Source organism: Oncorhynchus masou, chromosome 2 (assembly GCF_036934945.1).
Source record: "Oncorhynchus masou masou isolate Uvic2021 chromosome 2, UVic_Omas_1.1, whole genome shotgun sequence".
Lineage (NCBI taxonomy): Eukaryota > Metazoa > Chordata > Actinopteri > Salmoniformes > Salmonidae > Oncorhynchus > Oncorhynchus masou.
In genome coordinates this window covers 23879311-23900877 of record NC_088213.1, presented here as the reverse complement: position 1 = coordinate 23900877, position 21567 = coordinate 23879311, and the positions used below count along the sequence as shown (strand labels likewise).

Here is a 21567-nt window from a genome sequence, read left to right as displayed (position 1 = left end):
AGTATTAGTGACATGTAGTAGTAGTATCAGTAGTAGTAGTGACATGTAGTAGTAGTAGTGACATGTAGTAGTAGTAGTAGTAATAGTGACATGTAGTAGTAGTAGTAGTGACATGTAGTAGTAGCAGTAGTAGTGGTGACTGGTAGTAGTAGTGACTGGTAGTAGTAGAAGTAGTAGTAGTAGTGACTGGTAGTAGTAGTAGTACTGGTGGTGACTGGTAGTAGTAGTAGTAGTAGTAGTAGTAGTGACTGGTAGTAGTAGTGACTGGTAGTAGTAGAAGTAGTAGTAGTAGTGACTGGTAGTAGTAGTAGTACTGGTGGTGACTGGTAGTAGTAGGAGTGACAAGTAGAAGTAGAAGTAGTAGAAGTAGTAGTAGTAGTAGCAGTGACTGGTAGTAGTAGTAGCGATATTTGTAGTAGTAGTAGTATTAGTAGTAGTAGTAGTTACTGGTAGTAGTAGTAGTGACATGTAGTAGTAGTAGTAGCAGTGACTGGTAGTAGCAGTGGTAGTGGTGACTGGTAGTAGTAGTGACTGGTAGTAGTAGTAGTGACTTGTAGTAGCAATATTTGTAATAGTAGTAGTGACTGGTAGTAGTGACTTGTACTAGATATTGTAATATGATGTGTATGGGTTGTGATAGTACAAAAGCTGAGTAGAAAGAGACTGAATAGCAAGATGTAACTGACCTCCAGGGTTGTCTGTGACAACCAGGTCTCCAGGAGAGGAGGCGTCATCCTATGGAGGAGAGAAGTGTGTGTTAAAACACTGGACACAGAACTGAACACAATAACACTCAAAACAACCTGTATTGTCTAGTCTCTACAGGGGCAGAGAATACACATGCCAGTCAGTGTGTACAGCAGCCTTATCTGTTGCTGTGCTGGCTCTGTTCTGCCCCCGTTCACTGTGGCCTCACCTCCATATCGTCCTTCAGCAAGGCTGGGGCAGGCTTGTATTCTGGGTCATCCACGTCCCTGCAAACACAGATAACAACCGTCAGTCAGTCTGCCAGCCTGCCAGCCAGTAAGTCAGCCAGTTATTCAGTCAGTCAGCAAGGGCCACACAAGGTAACAGACAGGGGAACTTGCAGGCAGCTCCTAACAGCTCTGAACTAAACACAGACTCAGACTCACTTCAGAAAAGGTTTTTACAATAATATTAGTTTCTGGTTTCTTCCTTTTCTATCATAGTTTTATGACTGGTTATAAAAAGCGATACAACAACTGAAACTTTTTAAGTGTGTCATTGTGTGTTTAAGCCTTGTCTGAGTCAGTGGAGGAGACCGACTCAGTCAGTCAGTCAGCCATGATGTGTAATGTTACCTACCCATCCATGAAGTCATTGGCTCTCTGTTCAGCAGCGATGGCCTTCTCGTCTGGCCGGCCCACCCTCTCTAGGAAGCAGAGGGCAGGGTCTGCACGCACTGTGTTATACTTCTCATAACCTGTATAGTGGATCACAGATAAGCAAACAGAGGTTAGAACTTGGAAACATGAAGAGATAGAAAACAAACATACAGCTGGCCACTTTCCCCCAAAGGTGTGTGACAGCTGTCATCCAGTGTTAACTACATCCCCGTGGAAGAACATGAAAACACCTACAGTACATTTTCCACACTAACTCAGAATTGTACATACTACACCGTATCTGATGAATTCCCCTGACCCTTTTTCAATCTCTACATTTGTCTAGGCTCTGTTCCTATATCCATTCTAGTAAACCCACTTAGAATACATGCCAAATACATGACTTTATGCTAAGTGTTAAGCTAGTATCGCAGCCCTAGTATCCCACATTCTAGATGTCTCCGGCCTGTGGGTCAGTTAGCACATCCCTGGTCCCTGTTGTCGACTCACCGTGCTTGTAGACCCCCAACAGCAGACACTTGTCAGAGATGTTGTCCCACCACAGGGCTGGAAGCTCAGAGCTGTCGGGCTCAGGAACCCAGATCTTGATCTCACTGATGAGGAGGAGGGAATGTGGACAGAACACAACATGACAGGAGGAACAGGGACTTATGGGTACAACAGCATGGGGGACTCATGGGTACTATGACAGCTGGGTTTCCATCCCAACATAGATTCTCAGATAAGCAACAGCGTGGTACACCCAAAACCATGAGCTCCAATAAGACTTTTAGGTCAGCATCAAGGCTGAAAATGTCTCTGGGGACTAAAAATACTCAACGTTTTTCCTCACCCACTTCTGTATACCCTCCTCAATAGTATTGGTTCTGAGAAGCTGCTGATCCATCTTCAAACAGCAGGTGGAGTGACTACTGACTTTCCCCTGAGTCTGACTAGCCGTGCCCTCCTTCATACATGGACCTTCCTTCCCTGAGTCTGACTAGCCGTGCCCTCCTTCAGACATGGACCTTCCTTCCCTGAGTCTGACTAGCTGTGCCCTCCTTCATACATGGACTTTCCTTCCCTGAGTCTGACTAGCCGTGCCCTCCTTCATACATGGACTTTCCTTCCCTGAGTCTGACTAGCCGTGCCCTCCTTCATACATGGACTTTCTTTCCCTGAGTCTGATTAGCTGTGCCCTCCTTCATACATGGACTTTCCTTCCCTGAGTCTGACTAGCTGTGCCCTACTTCAGACATGGACTTTCTTTCCCTGAGTCTGATTAGCTGTGCCCTACTTCAGACATGGACCTTCCTTCCCTGAGTCTGACTAGCTGTGCCCTCCTGCAGACATGGACCTTCCTTCCCTGAGTCTGATTAGCTGTGCCCTCCTTCATACATGGACTTTCCTTCCCTGAGTCTGACTAGCTGTGCCCTACTTCAGACATGGACTTTCTTTCCCTGAGTCTGATTAGCTGTGCCCTACTTCAGACATGGACCTTCCTTCCCTGAGTCTGACTAGCCATGCCCTCCTGCAGACATGGACTTTCCTTCCCTTAGTCTGACTAGCTGTGCCCTCCGTTATACATGGACCTTCCTTCCCTGAGTCTGACTAGATGTGCCCTCCGTTATACATGGACCTTCCTTCCCTGAGTCTGACTCGATGTGCCCTCCTTCAGACATGGACCTTCCTTCCCTGAGTCTGACTAGCTGTGCCCTCCGTTATACATGGACCTTCCTTCCCTGAGTCTGACTAGATGTGCCCTCCGTTATACATGGACCTTCCTTCCCTGAGTCTGACTAGATGTGCCCTCCGTTATACATGGACCTTCCTTCCCTGAGTCTGACTCGATGTGCCCTCCTTCAGACATGGACCTTCCTTCCCTGAGTCTGACTAGCTGTGCCCTCCTTCATACATGGTGATAGATAGAGACAGCTACAGTATGTATGGGAACAACCTGTCATGTATGGTCTATGTCCTTACCATGGAAAACATGAACAACATGGGCCCATGAATGAACAGGTTTCTATTTAAAAAGTGAATGTAAACGGAACCTTCTAAAACGATGTGTCAGCCGAATTTGCGTGCCAGCAGCTTACCAGAAATCCCAAACTTAAACAAATACTGGCATAGTGCTGGCAGCCTGGCTGAACTGGTTGGCATGACATTCAGTCTAGCCTGAATAGCCCCGATCAATCCGACCATCTCAAAATAATGGATTAAATAGTGTAATCCTCTTCAAATAATCTAATAACTGAAATGTCCAATTAGAGGATAGACAGAGAGAGCATCAGTAAGCTTTGGAAATGTTGTGTTCTCCACTCTAAGGGTGTCTGTCAATGTTCAGAGCGGTTTGGTTGTAAAAGAGGTGAAAGTTCAGCTCACCTGGAGTCCACGCCGTCCAGTATCTTCTGTGACTGGCTTCCCATCACCTCTTGTTTCAGGTAGTAGAGCATTCTAACCCGCAGCAACACCCTGCACACAGACACAGCCCCGCCCACGGTCACCACAAAGCCTCAGCACGCACAAACGCTGAGAGAGCAGAACGGCTTTCACACGCACTCACGTCCGTAAATACACACACACATTCACGGGCGTACAAACTCACGCATATACACACACAATCAAAATATCACTCTCTCTCACACACATTCTCACTTTCCTCCGGGATGACTGAAACTCGTCACGGTAGATGACTGAAATATGGTGCCAAGCTCGTCACAGTAGATGACTGACATACTGTGCCTAGATCGTCACGGTAGATGACTGACATACTGTGCATAGCTCGTCACGGTAGATGATTGAAACACGGTGCCTAGCTCGTCACAGTAGATCAACTGTCCATGCAAAGGGAAACATTTTGTATTCTTGTATATACTGTATAAATGTTGTCTTCAATGATACACACATGCCCAAATTGGAGTGGGATAGAAAATATGCAGTCAGTACAGTCACTGTGTAGTCAGTACCTGATGCAGTGTCTGTGCCATAGAGAGTGAGACAGTGTCTGTGCCATAGAGAGCGAGACAGTGTCTGTGCCATAGAGAGCGAGACAGTGTCTGTGCCATAGAGAGTGAGACAGTGTCTGTGCCATAGACAGTGAGACAGTGTCTGTGCCATAGAGAGCGAGACAGTGTCTGTGCCATAGAGAGTGAGACAGTGTCTGTGCCATAGACAGTGAGACAGTGTCTGTGCCATAGAGACTGAGACAGTGTCTGTGCCATAGAGACTGAGACAGTGTCTGTGCCATAGAGAGTGAGACAGTGTCTGTGCCATAGAGAGCGAGACAGTGTCTGTGCCATAGAGAGTGAGACAGTGTCTGTGCCATAGACAGTGAGACAGTGTCTGTGCCATAGAGACTGAGACAGTGTCTGTGCCATAGAGACTGAGACAGTGTCTGTGCCATAGAGAGTGAGACAGTGTCTGTGCCATAGAGAGCGAGACAGTGTCTGTGCCATAGAGAGCGAGACAGTGTCTGTGCCACAGAGAGTGAGACAGTGTCTGTGCCATCGAGAGTGAGACAGTGTCTGTGCCATAGAGAGCGAGACAGTGTCTGTGCCATAGAGAGCAAGACCGTGTCTGTGCCATAGAGAGTGAGAGTGTCTGTGCCATAGAGAGTGAGACAGTGTCTGTGCCATAGGGATGAGTGGTGTGATATGATGTGATCTCTGGACTGGCAGGGAGAGGAGAGAAGAGAGAGGCAGGCTGAGTCAGAGGAGAGATGCTGTTTCCATGACGCACCCAGCCAGGCATCAGTCAGGAGGTGGAAGGTGGAGGGTGGTGGGTGGAGTGTGGTTTGCCTGATCTGTGATGGACTGGCATACATTCTAGTCTCCCTTCCTAGCTAGGGTCTGAGAAAATCTAGTTTTTTTATCTGTCTAACAGTGTGGCAGGTTAAAAAGTCCAGTGTAGATTTCTTCAGACGGTGTGTGTGGCCCTAGCTTTACACATCCAGTATGACACTAGTGGAAAGGGAGTGACATGAGAACACCCCCTCTGCAGGCATAGCTGTGAGCTCCAGTGCTGAGGCTCAGGTCCAGGCCTCTCTCCTCCCTCCCTGCCTCTGAGGGGCTGTGCCCTGGGTCTCCCTGCAGCAGCTGCTGTTTCCTGTGGCTGTCAGCAAGGCCCTACATCACTCTTTCCCTCTCTCTCTCTTACACTCAGACAGACAGCCTGGAGTGTGGGAGGTATCTGACGGAGAAGGGAACCTCTACTGCACCAGACAAGGAGCTGATACATGCACATGAGTGTGAGTACACACACACACACACACACACACACACACACACACACACACACACACACACACACACACACACACACACACACACACACACACACACACACACACACACACACACACACACACACACACACACACACACACACACACACACACACACACACACAATACCCATACCCTCATGTACATACTGTACTTACTATACAAGCACAGATACAAACAGTCAGACACATAAAGGTAAACACACATCCACAATCACATGCAGATCATATATATGGCAGGTACTAGCACAAGTCATACTGAGAATGTTACACATATCCCAACAGAACACAGGCCTCGTCAGTCTTCACCTTACATTCCTAACAGGCCAGTACTAGTAGCTATACAGTATTGAACACACATCTTCTAAATGTCATTATCATAGGATCTCTGTGTGGGACAGGGACAGTAGGGGGCCATGCCTGTGCATGACCCATCCCCACGCCAGTCCACATTCCTCCCTGAGGGGAAAACGCGGAGGTCAGCAAAGCCACAGAGTGTGTCCCCGTTTGACCAGAGAGCCTCCCATCGGACGATCCCTGGCTTCAGCACTACTGCTCTGGGAACAATGGGGAACTTTCTGTGGAAGCCCTGCATGACTCTGTTTAAAGCAGGATGGCAGGAGACAAACCCCCCAAACAACCCCCTTTAGAAAGACAGCAACCTAATTCTATTTACTGTAGTTTAACACATTTCACCATCATCTAGTTGGCTACGTTTTATATCTCAACAACCATCATTTAGTTGGCTAAGTTTTATATCTCAACAACCATCATCTATTTGGATAAGTTTTATATCTCAACAACCATCATCTATATGGCTAAGTTTTATATCTCAACAACCATCATCTAGTTGGTTAAGTTTTATATCTCAACAATCATCATCTAGTTGGTTAAGTTTTATATCTCAACAACCATCATCTAGTTGGTTAAGTTTTATATCTCAACAACCATCATCTATTTGGATAAGTTTTATATCTCAACAACCATCATCTATTTGGATAAGTTTTATATCTCAACAACCATCATCTATTTGGATAAGTTTTATATCTCAACAACCATCATCTAGTTGGTTAAGTTTTATATCTCAACAACCATCATCTAGTTGGTTAAGTTTTATATCTCAACAACCATCATCTAGTTGGTTAAGTTTTATATCTCAACAACCATCATCTAGTTGGTTAAGTTTTATATCTCAACAACCATCATCTAGTTGGTTAAGTTTTATATCTCAACAACCATCATCTATTTGGATAAGTTTTATATCTCAACAACCATTATCTGCTAACTTATAGGTTCATATTTCAAACCATTTCATTGGATGTAAGAGTTGTTTTCTTCTTCCCATCATCTATGTAGCTTTATATAAAATATAATAAATCCCTGGCTGTTAGTGTAGTGTAATCTGTTTTTTCTATCTGTCAATAAAAGATCAATGACAGCTATTAGTTTGTGTTAAAATCCCATTCAGATGATTATCATTCAGCAGTGTAATCTATAATCTGATTCACGGTCATTAGATAGAGAAGATGGCTGCTTCAATTTGTCTTAATTCCAGACAGTGGTGTTGATGTGCAGGAGTCAAAACTCTGCTACTGACAAAAACATACAATTATGTTTTCACACAGGCTAGCGTCAATACACTGAAGCAAACTGAGGGAAATACAAAATATGAGACATTTCATCAATTTTACCTCAACTCTATATACGACAGAGACAAGAACCTATGTTTATTTCCATCATCAATAAAAACCAAGCTAAGACACATTTACAAAGACAAGTTGTTTGTTCCAATGTAACTATTAGACAACAATACCATTAAAAAAAAATCTAAAAGTGTACTGAATATATTTAATACTATAGGCCCATAGTACCAAGAGTAGCTTCTTACTTGTTGCAGTGGTGTTTGAGGTGCTTCTTGTATCCCTCGTCCTGCAGCATGTGTTCTGGGTTGTGCTTCCTGATCCACTCAGCCTTCTGGATGTCAAACGTGCTAGATTGAGTCTTCATCTTCTTCCCCTTCCTGCCTCTGGGGACTGGGGTCGACAGACCTGAGGGAGGAACACAGATACAATTTGTGGTTATGGACACCGGTTTATAAACCCACATTATAAACATTAACAGTAAACCAATAGCACAGTGGTAAGGGGAAATGCCCTTTAAAGGAAGAATTCCTTGAGAGGAACCAGATTCTAATCTGTGTTTGGACCCCTGAGCTTTGGTCATTGTGAGCTTGTAACGTACCCAGGTGGTTCTGTAGTTCCTTGGTCTGTCCGTCCTCGGAGGGGGCGATCAGGTCCCACATGAAGCTCTTGATCTTGTCGTCACCGCGGTAGTGAACCAGACAGTAGGCCAGAAGGGCTCTGCAGATAGACTCTACATCACGCTCTGTCAGCTGCTTCTTAAAACGACCATGGAGCAGGATATCCTTCCAACGACCCCACCTGGACGACACAGGAGAGGAGAGGGTCAATGCTGGAGACAAATGCTGTACAATATAGATGGACAACACAGGAGAGCCTCAGTAGACACAATACTGTACAATATAGATGGACAACACAGGAGAGCTTCAGTACAGACTAGATGTCGACCGATTAATCGGAATGGCCGATTAATTAGGGCCTATTTCAAGTTCATAACAATCGGAAATCTGTATTTTTGGGTGCCGATTTGCCGATTATTTATTTATTTATTATTATTTATTTTTTTACACCTTTATTTAATCTTTATTTAACTAAGCAAGTCAGTTAAGAACACATTTTTATTTTCAATGACGGCCTAGGAACGGTGGGTTAACTGCCTCGGTCAGGGGCAGAAAGACAGATTTTCACCTTGTCAGCTCGGGGGATTCGATCTTACAACCGTACAGTTAACTAGTCCTACGCAAAAATGACCTGCCTCTCTCTCGTTGCACTCCACAAGGAGACTGCCTGTTGCGCAAATGCCGTAAGCCAAGGTAAGTTGCTAGCTAGCATTAAACTTATCTTATAAAAAACAATCAATCATAATCACTAGTTAACTACACATGGTTGATGATATTACTAGATATTATCTAGTGTGTCCTGTGTTGCATATAATTTGACTGAGCATACAAGCATCTAAGTATCTGACTGAGCGGTGGTAGGCAGAAGCAGGCGCGTAAACATTCATTCAAACAGCACTTTCATGCTTTTTGCCAGCAGCCCTTCGATGTGCGTCAAGCATTGCGCTGTTTATGACTTCAAACCTATCAACTCCCGAGATGAGGCTGGTGTAACCGAAGTGAAATGGCTGGCTAGTTAGCACGCGCTAAAAGCGATTCAAACTTCACTCGCTCTGAGCCTTGGGTGGTTGTTTCCCTTGCTCTACATGGGTAACGCTGCTTCGATGGCGGCTGTTGTTGTTGTGTTGCTGGTTCAAGCCCAGGTAGGAGCGAGGAGAGGGACGGAAGCTATACTGTTACACTGGCAATACTAAAGTGCCTATAAGAACATCCAATAGTCAAAGGTTAATGAAATACAAATGGTATAGAGGGAAATAGTCCTATAAACTACAACCTAAAACTTCTTACCTGGGAATATTGAAAACTCATGTTAAAAGGAACCACCAGCTTTCATATGTTCTCATGTTCTGAGCAAGGAACTGAAACGTTAGCTTTCTTACATAGCACATATTGCACTTTTACGTTCTTCTCCAACACTTTGTATTTGCATTATTTAAACCAAATTGAACATGTTTCATTATCTACTTGAGGCTAAATTGATTTTGTTGATGTATTATATTAAGTTAAAATAAGTGTTAATTCAGTATTGTTGTAATTGTCAATATTACAAATATTTTTTTTTAAATTGGCCGATTAATCGGTATCGACTTTTTTGGTCCTCCAATAATCGGCATCGGTATTGAAAAATCACAATCGGTCGACCTCTAGTACACACACAATACAGATGGACAACACAGGAGAACCTCAGTGCAGTCACAACACAGCTGGACAACACAGGAGAGCTTCAGTACAGACACAACACTTTACAATATAGATGGACAACACAGGAAAGCCTTAGTACAGACACAATACTGTACAATATAGATGGACAACACAGGAGAGCACAGGAGAACACAAGTGGTCCCATCACTGTCACTGACCCGTATACTAGTAGGTTCTTCTCCACTCTGAAGCACTCTGTCCTGCCGTAGCTGTTGAGGCGGTCGTGGGGCCGGCGGAGCTTGGGCTTGTCCTCGTTGTCACTCTCCCCCTCTGACAGCTCTGCCAGCTCGTCCTTAGTGGCACTGAAGGGTCGGGTCTGCTTCCTCACCCTCGGAGTGTCAATTACCAGGCTGTTCTGTTGTGGAATAGGAGAGGAACACACACAGATACTCAGATACTATTGTAGCAAATTCACACATGGCATTCATCTTATCTCCCAGAAAGAGCAGGTTCAGTGTTTAAACTAAAGCATTACTTACTCTGCCATTGGCAGTGTCCATGTCAATCTCAGCCTTCTTGGCCCACTTGTCCCAGAAGTTGGGGTCGTCCAGAGAAATGTCTGTGCGGTTTCCGGATGCCACAAAACTGGCCTGAGAGAAGAAGACATTATATCACATTAAACCTTGTTAATCTGATTCACTGTTCCTTCCTGAGTCTCCTTCAATGAGAAGTCTGAGTCTCCTAACAGAGCTGAGAGTCTGTGATGAAGAGTGACATGAGAGTAGACAGGAGACACTGGTTACTACTGTTCGTCATGCAGAAAGGAAAAGGATAGCAACATTCAAACAATGACCACTGTGTGGTGCTCTTTCAGTCACTGGTACCTTGGCAAAGGTAGATCCCCGTCCCTCAGACTCGATGGTGATGGTCTTGGTCCTGCGTTGAAGGATCTGGTCGATGTCCTCCTCACAGAACTTGGCCCCCTCATCCTCATCGTCCATCAGAGCTCCATACGCCCCTTTCCTCAGCAGGTCCTCAATCTCCTTCTTAGACAGCTGCTGCTGGGTCGGCTGGAGAGAGGGGAGGGGGAGAAGGAGAAACAGAGAGGGTGTTAGGGGAACTGATGATGGACTACAGTAGATCACAGACTGGACTATTTACACATTACATCCTTGTACACGCAAACATGTGCATAACACATCCCTACGCATTAACACCACACAAAAACAGACAGACACTCTAGTGTGAGAAACGCAGAGGAGAGAGACAGTTAGTTGAACTGAAGCTGAACTGGATCACATGCCAGACCTTTTTAAATCTTAAAGAGTAGCAGCAACCCCCAGCTGACCCATGGTGTGTTAGTATGCAACTGGTGGTGATAATGTCTGCTCAACACTTGCTTCCTGATAGTCCAGTTAATCCAGAGAGAGAAACAGCTAAGCTCCTCCTACACACTGATGATGTACTAAGAGGATATCTCAAAGCTGTGTTTATTATATTGACTAGTCCACTTTCTACACTCTCATTTTGTAGAATGGACTTAACATTTTGTGCCTTCGGGAATATATTCCGACCCCAAGACTTTTTACATATTTTGTTACATTACAGCCTTATTCTAAAATGGATAATATCATCAATCTACACACAATACCCCATAATGACGCAAAAACAACGCAAAGAACGTTTTTTTTGTGCAAATATATATATAAAAAATATACAGAGCCTTGCGAAAGTATTCGGCCCCCTCTAACTTTGCGACCTTGTGCCACATTTCAGGCTTCAAACATAAAGATTTCAAACTGTATTTTTTTGTGAAGAATCAACAACAAGTGGGACACAATCATGAAGTGGAACGACATTTATTGGATATTTCAAACTTTTTTAACAAATCAAAAACTGAAAAATTGGGCGTGCAAAATTATTCAGCCCCCTTAAGTTAATACTTTGTAGCGCCACCTTTTGCTGCGATTACAGCTGTAAGTCGCTTGGGGTATGTCTCTATCAGTTTTGCACATCGAGAGACTGAATTTTTTCCTATTCCTCCTTGCAAAACAGCTCGAGCTCAGTGAGGTTGGATGGAGAGCATTTGTGAACAGCAGTTTTCAGTTCTTTCCACAGATTCTCGATTGGATTCAGGTCTGGACTTTGACTTGGCCAATCTAACACATGGATATGTTTATTTTTGAACAATTCCATTGTAGATTTTGCTTTATGTTTTGGATCATTGTCTTGTTGGAAGACAAATCTCCGTCCCAGTCTCAGGTCTTTTGCAGACTCCATCAGGTTTTCTTCCAGAATGGTCCTGTATTTGGCTCCATCCATCTTCCCATCAATGTTTGACAGTGGGCATGGGGTGTTCAGGGTGATGAGCTGTGCTGCTTTTACGCCAAACATAACGTTGCATTGTTGGTCAAAAAGTTACATTTTGGTTTCATCTGACCAGAGCACCTTCTTCCACATGTTTGGTGTGTCTCCCAGGTGGCTTGTGGCAAACTTTAAACGACACTTTTTATGGATATCTTTAAGAAATGGCTTTCTTCTTGCCACTCTTCCATAAAGGCCAGATTTGTGCAATATACGACTGATTGTTGTCCTATGGACAGAGTCTCCCACCTCAGCTGTAGATCTCTGCAGTTCATCCAGAGTGATCATGGGCCTCTTGGCTGCATCTCTGATCAGTCTTCTCCTTGTATAAGCTGAAAGTTTAGAGGGACGGCCAGGTCTTGGTAGATTTGCAGTGGTCTGATACTCCTTTCATTTCAATATTATCGCTTGCACAGTGCTCCTTGGGATGTTTAAAGCTTGGGAAATCTTTTTGTATCCAAATCCGGCTTAAACTTCTTCACAACAGTATCTCGGACCTGCCTGGGGTGTTCCTTGTTCTTCATGATGCTCTCTGCGCTTTTAACGGACCTCTGAGACTATCAAAGTATTCAGACCCTTTACTCAGTACTTTGTTGAAGCACTTTGGCAGCAATTACAGCCAAGTCTTCTTGGGTATGACGCTACAAGGTTGTATTTGGGGAGTTTCTCCGATTCTCCTCTGCAACTCCTCTCAAGCGCTGTCAGGTTGGATGGGGAGCGTTGCTGCACAGCTATTTTCAGGTCTCTCCAGAAATGTTTGATCAGGTTCAAGTCCAGCTCTGGCTGGGCCACTCAAGGACATTCAGAGACTTGTCCCGAAGCCACTCCTGTGTTGTCTTGGCTGTGTGCTTAGGGTTGTTGTCCTGTTGGGAGGTGAACCTTTGCCCCAGTCTGAGGTCCTGAGCGCTCTGGATGCAGGTTTTAATTGAAGATCTCTGTACTTTGCTCCATTCATCTTTGCCACGACCCTGACTAGTATCCCAGTCCCTGCCACTGAAAAACATCCCCACAGCATGATGCTGTCACCACCATGCTTCTCCGTAGGGATGGTGCCAGGTTTCCTCCAGATGTGACGCTTGGCATTCAGACCAAAGAGTTCAATAATGGTTTCATCAGACCAGAGAATCTTGTTTCTCATGGCCTGAGAGTCTTCAGGTGCCTTTAGGCAAACTCCAAGCGGGATGTCATGTGGCTTCTACTGAAGAATGGCTTCCGTCAGGCCACTCTACCATGAAGGCCAGATTGGTGGAGTGCTGCAAAGATGGGAAGGTTCTCCCATCTCCACTGAGGAACTCTAGAGCTCTGTCAGAGTAACCATCGGGTTCTTGGTCACCTCCCTGCCCAAGACCCTTCTTCCCCGATTGCTCAGTTTGGCCGGGCAGCCAGTTCTAGGAAGAGTCTTAGTGGTTCCAAACGTCTACCATTTAAGAATGATGGAGGCCATTGTGTTCTTGCGGTCCTTCAGTGCAGCAGACATTTTTTGGTACCCTTCCCCAGATCCGTGCCTCGACACAATCCTGTCTCGGATCACTCCGTACAATTCCTTCGACATCTTGGCTTGGTTTTTGCTCTGACATGCTGTGGACCAACTGTGGACCTTATATAGAGGTGTGTTTTTCCCAAATCATGTCCAATCAATTGAATTTACCACTCCCATCAAGTTATAGAGACATCTCAAAGATGATCAATGGAAACAGGATGCACCTGAGCTCAATTTCGAGACTCATAGCAAATGGTCTGAATACTTAAGTAAATAAGGTATTTCAGTTTTTTATTTGTACAAAATTAGCAAAAAGCTCTACAAAACTGTTTTTGCTTTGTCATTATGGGTTATTGAGTGTAGATTGCTGAGAAAAAAAATAATATTTAATCAATTTTAGAATAAGGCTGTAAAGGTAACAAATTGTGGAAAAAGTCAAGGGGTCTGAATACTTTCCGAATGCATAGAGCATCCACCGGACTGATACAGGTGCTGCAGAGTGTGTGTGTGTGTGTGAGACGGACACAGCAGACTCACCCCTCCTCCTGGCAAGCTGTTCTCCCTGCCACTCATGCTCTGCAGCACAGCCTTGTCCAGGCCCAGTTTGAGGCTGGCCCGGTCAAACATCTCCCGCTCGTAAGAGTTCCTGGTGATCAGACGGTACACCTTCACCGCCTTGTTCTGACCAATCCTATGGCAGCGAGCCTGGGCCTGAGAATAATAGAAAATTACTTGGTTATGACCAGCCCAAAATTTTATATTTGTCCAATAAAAATAACTTCAGGATCAAGATCGTTGCTCTGCTATAACAATATAATATATGCCATTTAGCATACGCTTTCATCCAAAGCGACTTAGTCATGCATACATACATTTCACTATCTCAGCCTCCAGTATTTATGCTGCAGTAGTTTATGTGTCGGGGGGCTAGGGTCAGTTTGTTATAACTGGAGTACTTCTCCTGTCCTATTCAGTGTTCTGTGTGAATTTAAGTGTGCTCTCTCTAATTCTCTCTTTCTTTCTCTCTCTCGGAGGACCTGAGCCCTTGGACCATGCCTCAGGACTACCTGACATGATGACTCCTTGCTGTCCCCAGTCCACCTGGCCGTGCTGCTGCTCCAGTTTCAACTGTTCTGCCTTATTATTATTGGACCATGCTGGTCATTTATGAACATTTGAACATCTTGGCCATGTTCTGTTATAATCTCCACCCGGCACAGCCAGAAGAGGACTGGCCACCCCACCTAGCCTGGTTCCTCTCTAGGTTTCTTCCGAGGTTTTGGCCTTTCTATGGAGTTTTTCCTAGCCACCGTGCTTCTACACCTGCATTGCTTGCTGTTTGAGGTTTTAGGCTGGGTTTCTGTACAGCACTTTGAGATATCAGCTGATGTACGAAGGGCTATATAAATACATTTGATTTGACTATCCAAGCTGTGTCAATTAAAAAGTTAAACTATTATAATTGGATATAAAAGACACTTCTCAATTCAAGGACTTCCTGAATTGACTGAATTGAAATAGAAAGTGACCACACCTTCGTTGCTAATTGTATTACAGTGGAGGCTGAAGTCACTTTAAATGTCTGTGTGTGTCTTTACCTGCAGGTCGTTCTGTGGGTTCCAGTCTGAGTCAAAGATAATACAGGTGTCAGCAGCAGTCAAGTTGATGCCCAGACCTCCAGCCCGGGTACACAGCAGGAACACAAAGCGGTCCGAGTCTGGTTTGCTGAAACGGTCTATAGCTGCCTGACGGAGGTTACCTCTCACTCTGCCATCGATACGCTCATACAGGTACCTGAGGAACACAGGACCATGCAGGGTTGGAGTAGGATCTTCTAGTACACATAATTACAAATGTTCTTGCGTCACATCCAAGTATCATGAAGGTCAACATTTACATACAGTACGACACTGAGTTTTACAGTAGCACCAACCATCACGCATTAAGGGGCCTACAATTGCCACACAATATTTCCAGGAATTTGTTTTTGTCATCCACTTTCAAACAACATTCACTAGTTGTCTCCTTCTTTCCTCCATTCCGGTCTCTCTTTTCCCCTATCTCTATTTTGCTCTCTCTTCCTCCTTTCATCCTTCCTCCCCCTCTCTCGGGCAGCCTCTTTCCCAGGAGCCCTGGCCTCGCCTCTGCCTTCCCCCACATCCTACCCTTCATCTTCTTCACCTTACACACCTCACCTCTACAGTGACCCACTTCCCTCCACCCGCCCAGACCCCTCTGTCTGCTGTGGGAGTGCCCCGAGGGAGTCTGTGACCTGCCGCTGAACCCTGGCTAAGCCTTGCCTAGCCACTGAGCGGAGCGCCTCGCCTTGTGTGTTTACACTGGTTTGGTTTGAAATTTGAGTCCCAGAAAAAAGCATGGAGGGGAAAAGAACACAGGGCCAGGCAAGGGATAGTGAGAGACAAGAGAGGATAGCGAGAGGGAGAAGAAGAGAGAGGACAGAAATATCCAGAGGGAGGGAAAAGAGATAGAGAGACCACACAGACCAGGCCAGTCGCCTGCTTTCCTCAGCTTAGACGGGCTGCTGGGATAATATCCTTTTCATTTAGCGTGCAAACAGGAAGCTCATTAAGCCAGGAGATTAAGACCTTGAATGAAAGGGTCTTGGTACATTCTTCTGCTTCTGTTACACAGTCTTTATCATCTCCCTGCTCTGGGTAGCATTATGGAGTGATGAGCACTGGGGGCTTTAAAAGGCTCTTTCTCAGACAGTCACTGAAGAGAGAGGCTAATGCTTAGATATTCAACATTTCTCTTCAACTACATTCAATTTAATAAGGGAAAGTACTGGAGTGATTCAGCTTTTGCTGCACTGCAAACTGCTAGCTCGCTAACACCAGATAATAAACCATAAATACGTCACTTTGAAAATGGAGCTGAAAAATGGAAATTACATAGTCTATTACCCTCTCAAGCATGATTCCTGTCTTTTTCCGCATCAGCCCAGCTGAAAGATATGAAATATCTGAGGAGAGAGAACCTTGATTTCCAGGCTTCTATTGGAGTGGAGTACTTGGGAGCATAGTAATACAAGGCGAGAAGAGAGGCAGGCAGCAGTACCTTCTCTGGATGAGGTAGTCCTCCAGGATATCCAGACAGCGGACCATCTGGGAGAAGATGAGGACCTTGTGTCCCCCGGCCTTCATCTTGGGCAGCAGCTTGTCTATGAGGACCAGTTTACCAGCCGACTGCACCATGGCCTGCAGGTGGAAATCAAAGGCAACAGGGCTGTACACCTCTCGGAAGTCCTCCAAGATCTTCTCCTCAGCACCTGGGAGAAATGGACAGGCAAATAAAGTCAGTGATGGTATCAGTGTTTCTGCTGCAATTGTACAAGAAGGGCGGGCCCCCGTCTAATGCTGTTGCCACTAGAGTTTGGCTTCTATTGGGAAAAGACTGGATGACACTTAATCTGGTACCATGCTACCATTTTCACCTAATATGTATGCAGTTCATATTCAGTACCTACTTTAAGACAGACAGGAATAGCAACTCTGTCATGGAATAGATTTTGTACAATATGGTACTGGAAAAAAGAGTGTGGACCTGAGTGAGGTGACGGTACAAGGAACTCTCTCTCTGGTCACTGGTTAGAAGGATAATGACCAAGCAACTGAATGACCAAGGAGACAGTTCACACACACAGCTCACTGCCTCGAACTCACAAACCAGCATTGATATAAAATGGTGGCGGAAAAAATGGCAGCAGTTTTACAGGTGCCCAACCAATTGTGCTATTATGTGTTTTTTTGCATTATTTGCAACTTATTTTGTACATAATGTTTCTGCAACCATATCTTACGGCAAAAAAAGCTTCTGGATATCAGGACAGCGATCACTCACCTCGGATTAGATGAAGATTTTTTCTTCAATAAGCAGGACGCAATCTAAGGAAGTCTCTAGATTTTGCTTGCCTGAAGTAGAGTATATTGTGATAAATTGCAGACCACACTACTTGCCTAGAGAGTATTCAGCTATACTTTTCGTGGCTGTTTATTTACCACCACAGACAGATGCTGGCACTAAGACCGCACTCAGTCAGCTGTATAAGGAAATAAGCAAACAGGAAACCACTCACCCAGAGTGAGTCCTCCTAGTGGCCAGAGACTTTAAAGCAGGGAAACTTAAATCAGTTCTACCTAATATCAAAATGTTAAATGTGCAACCTGAGGGGAAAAAAATTCTAGATCACCTGTACTCCACACACAGAGATGCGTACAAAGCTCTCCCTCGCCCTCCATTTGGTAAATCCGACCACAACTCTATCCTCCTGATTCCTGCTTACAAGCAAAAATTAAAGCAGGAAGCACCAGTGACTCTGTCTAAAAAGAAATGGTCAGATGAAGCAGATGCTAAACTACAGGACTGTTTTGCTATCACAGACTGGAACATGTTCCCGGATTCTTCCGATGGCATTGAGGAGTACACCACATCAGTCACTGTCTTTATCAATAAGTGCATCGAGGATGTCGTCCCCACAGTGACTGTACGTACACACCTCGACCAGAAGCCATGGATTACAGGCAACATTCGCACTGAGCTAAAGGGTAGAGCTGCCGCTGTCAAGGAGCGGGATTCTAACCCTGAAGCTTATAAGAAATCCTGCTATGCCGTGCGACGAACCATCAAACAGGCAAAGCCTCAATACAGGGCTAATATTGAATCATACGACACCAGCTTCGACGCTCGTCTTATGTGGTAGGGCTTGGAAACTATTACAGACTACAAAGGGAAGCACAGCCGCGAGCTGCCCAGTGACACGAGCCTACCAGATGAGCTAAATCACTTCTATGCTCGCTTCGAGGCAAGCAACACTGAGGCATGCATGAGAGCATCAGCTGTTCCGGACGACTGCGTGATCATGCTCTCTGTAGCCGACGTGACTAAGACCTTTAAAAAGGTCAACATACACTAGGCTGTGGGGCCAGGTGGATTACCAGGACGTGTGCTCCGGGCATGTGCTGACCAACTGGCAGGTGTCTTCACTGACATTTTCAACATGTCACTGATTGAGTCTGTAATACCAACATGTTTCAAGCAGACCACCATAGTCCCTGTGCCCAAGAACATGAAGGCAACCTGCCTAAATTAAGAAAGACACGTAGCACTCATGTCCGTAGCCATGAAGTGCTTTGAAAGGCTGGTAATGGCTCACATCAACACCATTACCCCAGAAACCCTAGACCCACTAACATTTGCATACCGCCCAAACAGATCCCCAGATGATGCAATCTCCACAATGCCCCTTCCCACCTGGACAAAAGGAACACCAATGTGAGAATGCTATTAATTGACTACAGCTCAGCGTTCAACACCATAGTACCCTCAAAGCTCATCACTAAGCTAAGGACCCTGGGACTAAACACCTCCCTCTGCAACTGGATCCTGGACTTCCTGACGGGCCGCCCCCAGGTGGTGAGGGTAGGTAACAACACATCTGCCACGCTGCTCCTCAACACTAGAGCTCCCCAGGGGTGCGTGCTCAGTCCCATCCTGTACTCCTTGTTCACCCACGATTGCATGGCCAGGCACGATACCAACACCATCATTAAGTTTGCAGACGACACAACAGTGGTAGGCCTGATCACTGACAACAACGAGACAGCCTATAGGGAGAAGGTCAGAAACCTGGCCGGTGGTGCCAGAAAAACAACCTATTCCTCAACGTAACCAAGTGTCATGACTGTCCTGATCAGGTCAGGTTACAGGAGACCACAACCCTTCAGCTTATCTCTCAACCCCAACAGAGGAGGAAAGATCTAGGGGTCTGAAGATGTGGGGGTTTTATGACCCCTCACGCCCCAAATTCCTTTGTCCTGTTACTATGGAGAACCAGCCTCAGAACATTAAACATGAAATAAAGGGACTTTGGAACAATGGTTTCCGTCAGCCACAACGGTGGTCATGACGATAGATGGAATATGAAATGTATGTCATTTTTGTTTTGTTATTAAAGGTTAATAGATGACGTTATTACGAAAACATTGTAACGTGAAGAGTTTTCCTAGTATATGTTTGATGTTTATACATTGTACGTTGTATGGAAAATATCCAAATCAAAGAGAATGTTTTGGGGAAGATGAAATGTGAAGTTAGTTGTCTAAAATTGGATTTGAGTAAAATCTAGACCTTGCCCTCTTAACTTGGTACGCCCAGAGAATTGCCCTAAAGGCGGTTACGCCCACTTCTGACCCAAGGGTATAAAACCTGTGAGTAAAGAATTTCCAGAGAAGACTACGTGACCCAAGCTGCAGCCAAGGTCTAAAAAGTCAACGAACCCAGAACGCAACACAAGTTTGAAGACAAATAAATATTTTTCTACCCAAGCTACGGATGAGTAGCTGTGTCTCAGCGGGTGAATTCAAGCCGGACCCCCTTAGCATCCAATCCCAGCGAATCGTGGTATCTAAAAGGTTTCATTCCTATGCTGTGAGCTTTGAGCTACAGAGCGGTCTGTCCTCAGAAGACCCCTTCCATAGCAAGGGTGAGGGAACAGACTCCTAAGCCAAAAGGACACTGACATCGTGAGGACGACCAGAAAGGCGCGCAGGAGAAGTGCATCATCGAGCAGCCTGAAAGGTCCACGTGGAGGATCCACAGATAACTTGCAGGGTAGCAGGGTAGCCTAGTGGTTAGAGCGTTGGACTAGTAACCGGAAGGTTGCGAGTTCAAACCCCCGAGCTGACAAGGTACAAATCTGTCGTTCTGCCCCTGAACAGGCAGTTAACCCACTGTTCCCAGGCCGTCATTGAAAATAAGAATTTGTTCTTAACTGACTTGCCTGGTTAAATAAAGAAAAAATAAAAACTTCCCCACGTAATTACATCATTATATTCTGACCCATAAGAGCGGCAGTTTGGGGCAAGGCTAGGGTTAGAATAAGCATAGCTGACAAATTCACCCAAATGTATATTTCTCTCGTGTACTTTCTCTTTTTCTCTCTCTTTGAAATCCCCATTTTGGGTAACAGGCGCTATAGTGTGTTGGCCTGTTATACTAAGTTCTAATTAATAGACTATTACATTTACATTTAAGTCATTTAGCAGACGCTCTTATCCAGAGCGACTTACAAATTGGTGAATTCACCTTCTGACATCCAGTGGAACAGCCACTTTACAATAGTGCATCTAAATCATTTAAGGGGGGGTGAGAAGGATTACTTTATCCTATCCTATCCTAGGTATTCCTTGAAGAGGTGGGGTTTCAGGTGTCTCCGGAAGGTGGTGATTGACTCCGCTGTCCTGGCGTCGTGAGGGAGTTTGTTCCACCATTGGGGGGCCAGAGCAGCGAACAGTTTTGACTGGGCTGAGCGGGAACTGTAATACCTCAGTGGTAGGGAGGCGAGCAGGCCAGAGGTGGATGAACGCAGTGCCCTTGTTTGACTAAGTTTGACTAAGACTATAATGTGTTTTGTATATGTATATCTTTTATCATCCTTTTAGCTTTTTAGTAAATAAATATTCAACTAAGATTGGTGTGGTACGAACTCATTGGTGAGACCCGGGTACGTGCAGATTCACGGGCTATACGACGATCAGAACGAGATTGTAGAGGTTACTGGTTAATTAGCGGCTGTTGTAAAATCGATATTCTGATATTCTTTGAGTTAATTTGGGAAATAGAAACTCAATAAAAACTCGATTTCCCATGGTGCCCCAGGTTAATGAGTTAATAATTGCTTGATTCAGTTAATCACGCAATTAGAAACTTTTAATCATTCGATAAACAGTCGTCACATTAACTAATACAATGTCACGACACAAGACTAAGGAGATGATTGTGGACTACAGGAAAAGGAGGACCAAGCACGTCCACATTCTCATCGACGGGGCTGTAGTGGAGCAGGTTGAGAGCTTCAAGTTCCTTGGTGTCCACATCACCAACAAACTAGAATGGTCCAAACACACCAAGACAGTCGTGAAGAGGGCACGACAAAGCCTATTCCCACTCAGGAAACTAAAAAGATTTAGACAGCTGCAACATCGAGAGCATCCTGACTGGTTGCATCACTGCCTGGTACGGCAATTGCTCGGCCTCCGACCGCAAGTCGCTACAGAGGGTAGTGCGTACGGCCCAGTACATCACTGGGGCTAAACTGCCTGCCATCCAGGACCTCTACACCAGGTGGTGTCAGAGGAAGGCCCTAAAAATTGTCAAAGACCCCAGCCAGCCCA

General features: G+C 45.1%; 1 protein-coding gene across 1 annotated transcript in view; it reads right to left on the bottom strand.

Annotated features, from left to right (window-relative positions):
- Window positions 1-21567, bottom strand: part of LOC135557182 (chromodomain-helicase-DNA-binding protein 9-like) — a 128953-nt gene that overhangs the window by 9251 nt on the left and 98135 nt on the right. Inside the window, 13 exon segments of the mRNA XM_064990390.1 lie at window positions 687-735; window positions 917-974; window positions 1327-1444; window positions 1857-1960; window positions 3732-3821; window positions 7519-7678; window positions 7872-8071; window positions 9750-9946; window positions 10071-10181; window positions 10416-10601; window positions 13913-14086; window positions 14974-15169; window positions 16454-16664. Coding sequence (XP_064846462.1) covers window positions 687-735; window positions 917-974; window positions 1327-1444; window positions 1857-1960; window positions 3732-3821; window positions 7519-7678; window positions 7872-8071; window positions 9750-9946; window positions 10071-10181; window positions 10416-10601; window positions 13913-14086; window positions 14974-15169; window positions 16454-16664 — 1854 coding nt within the window.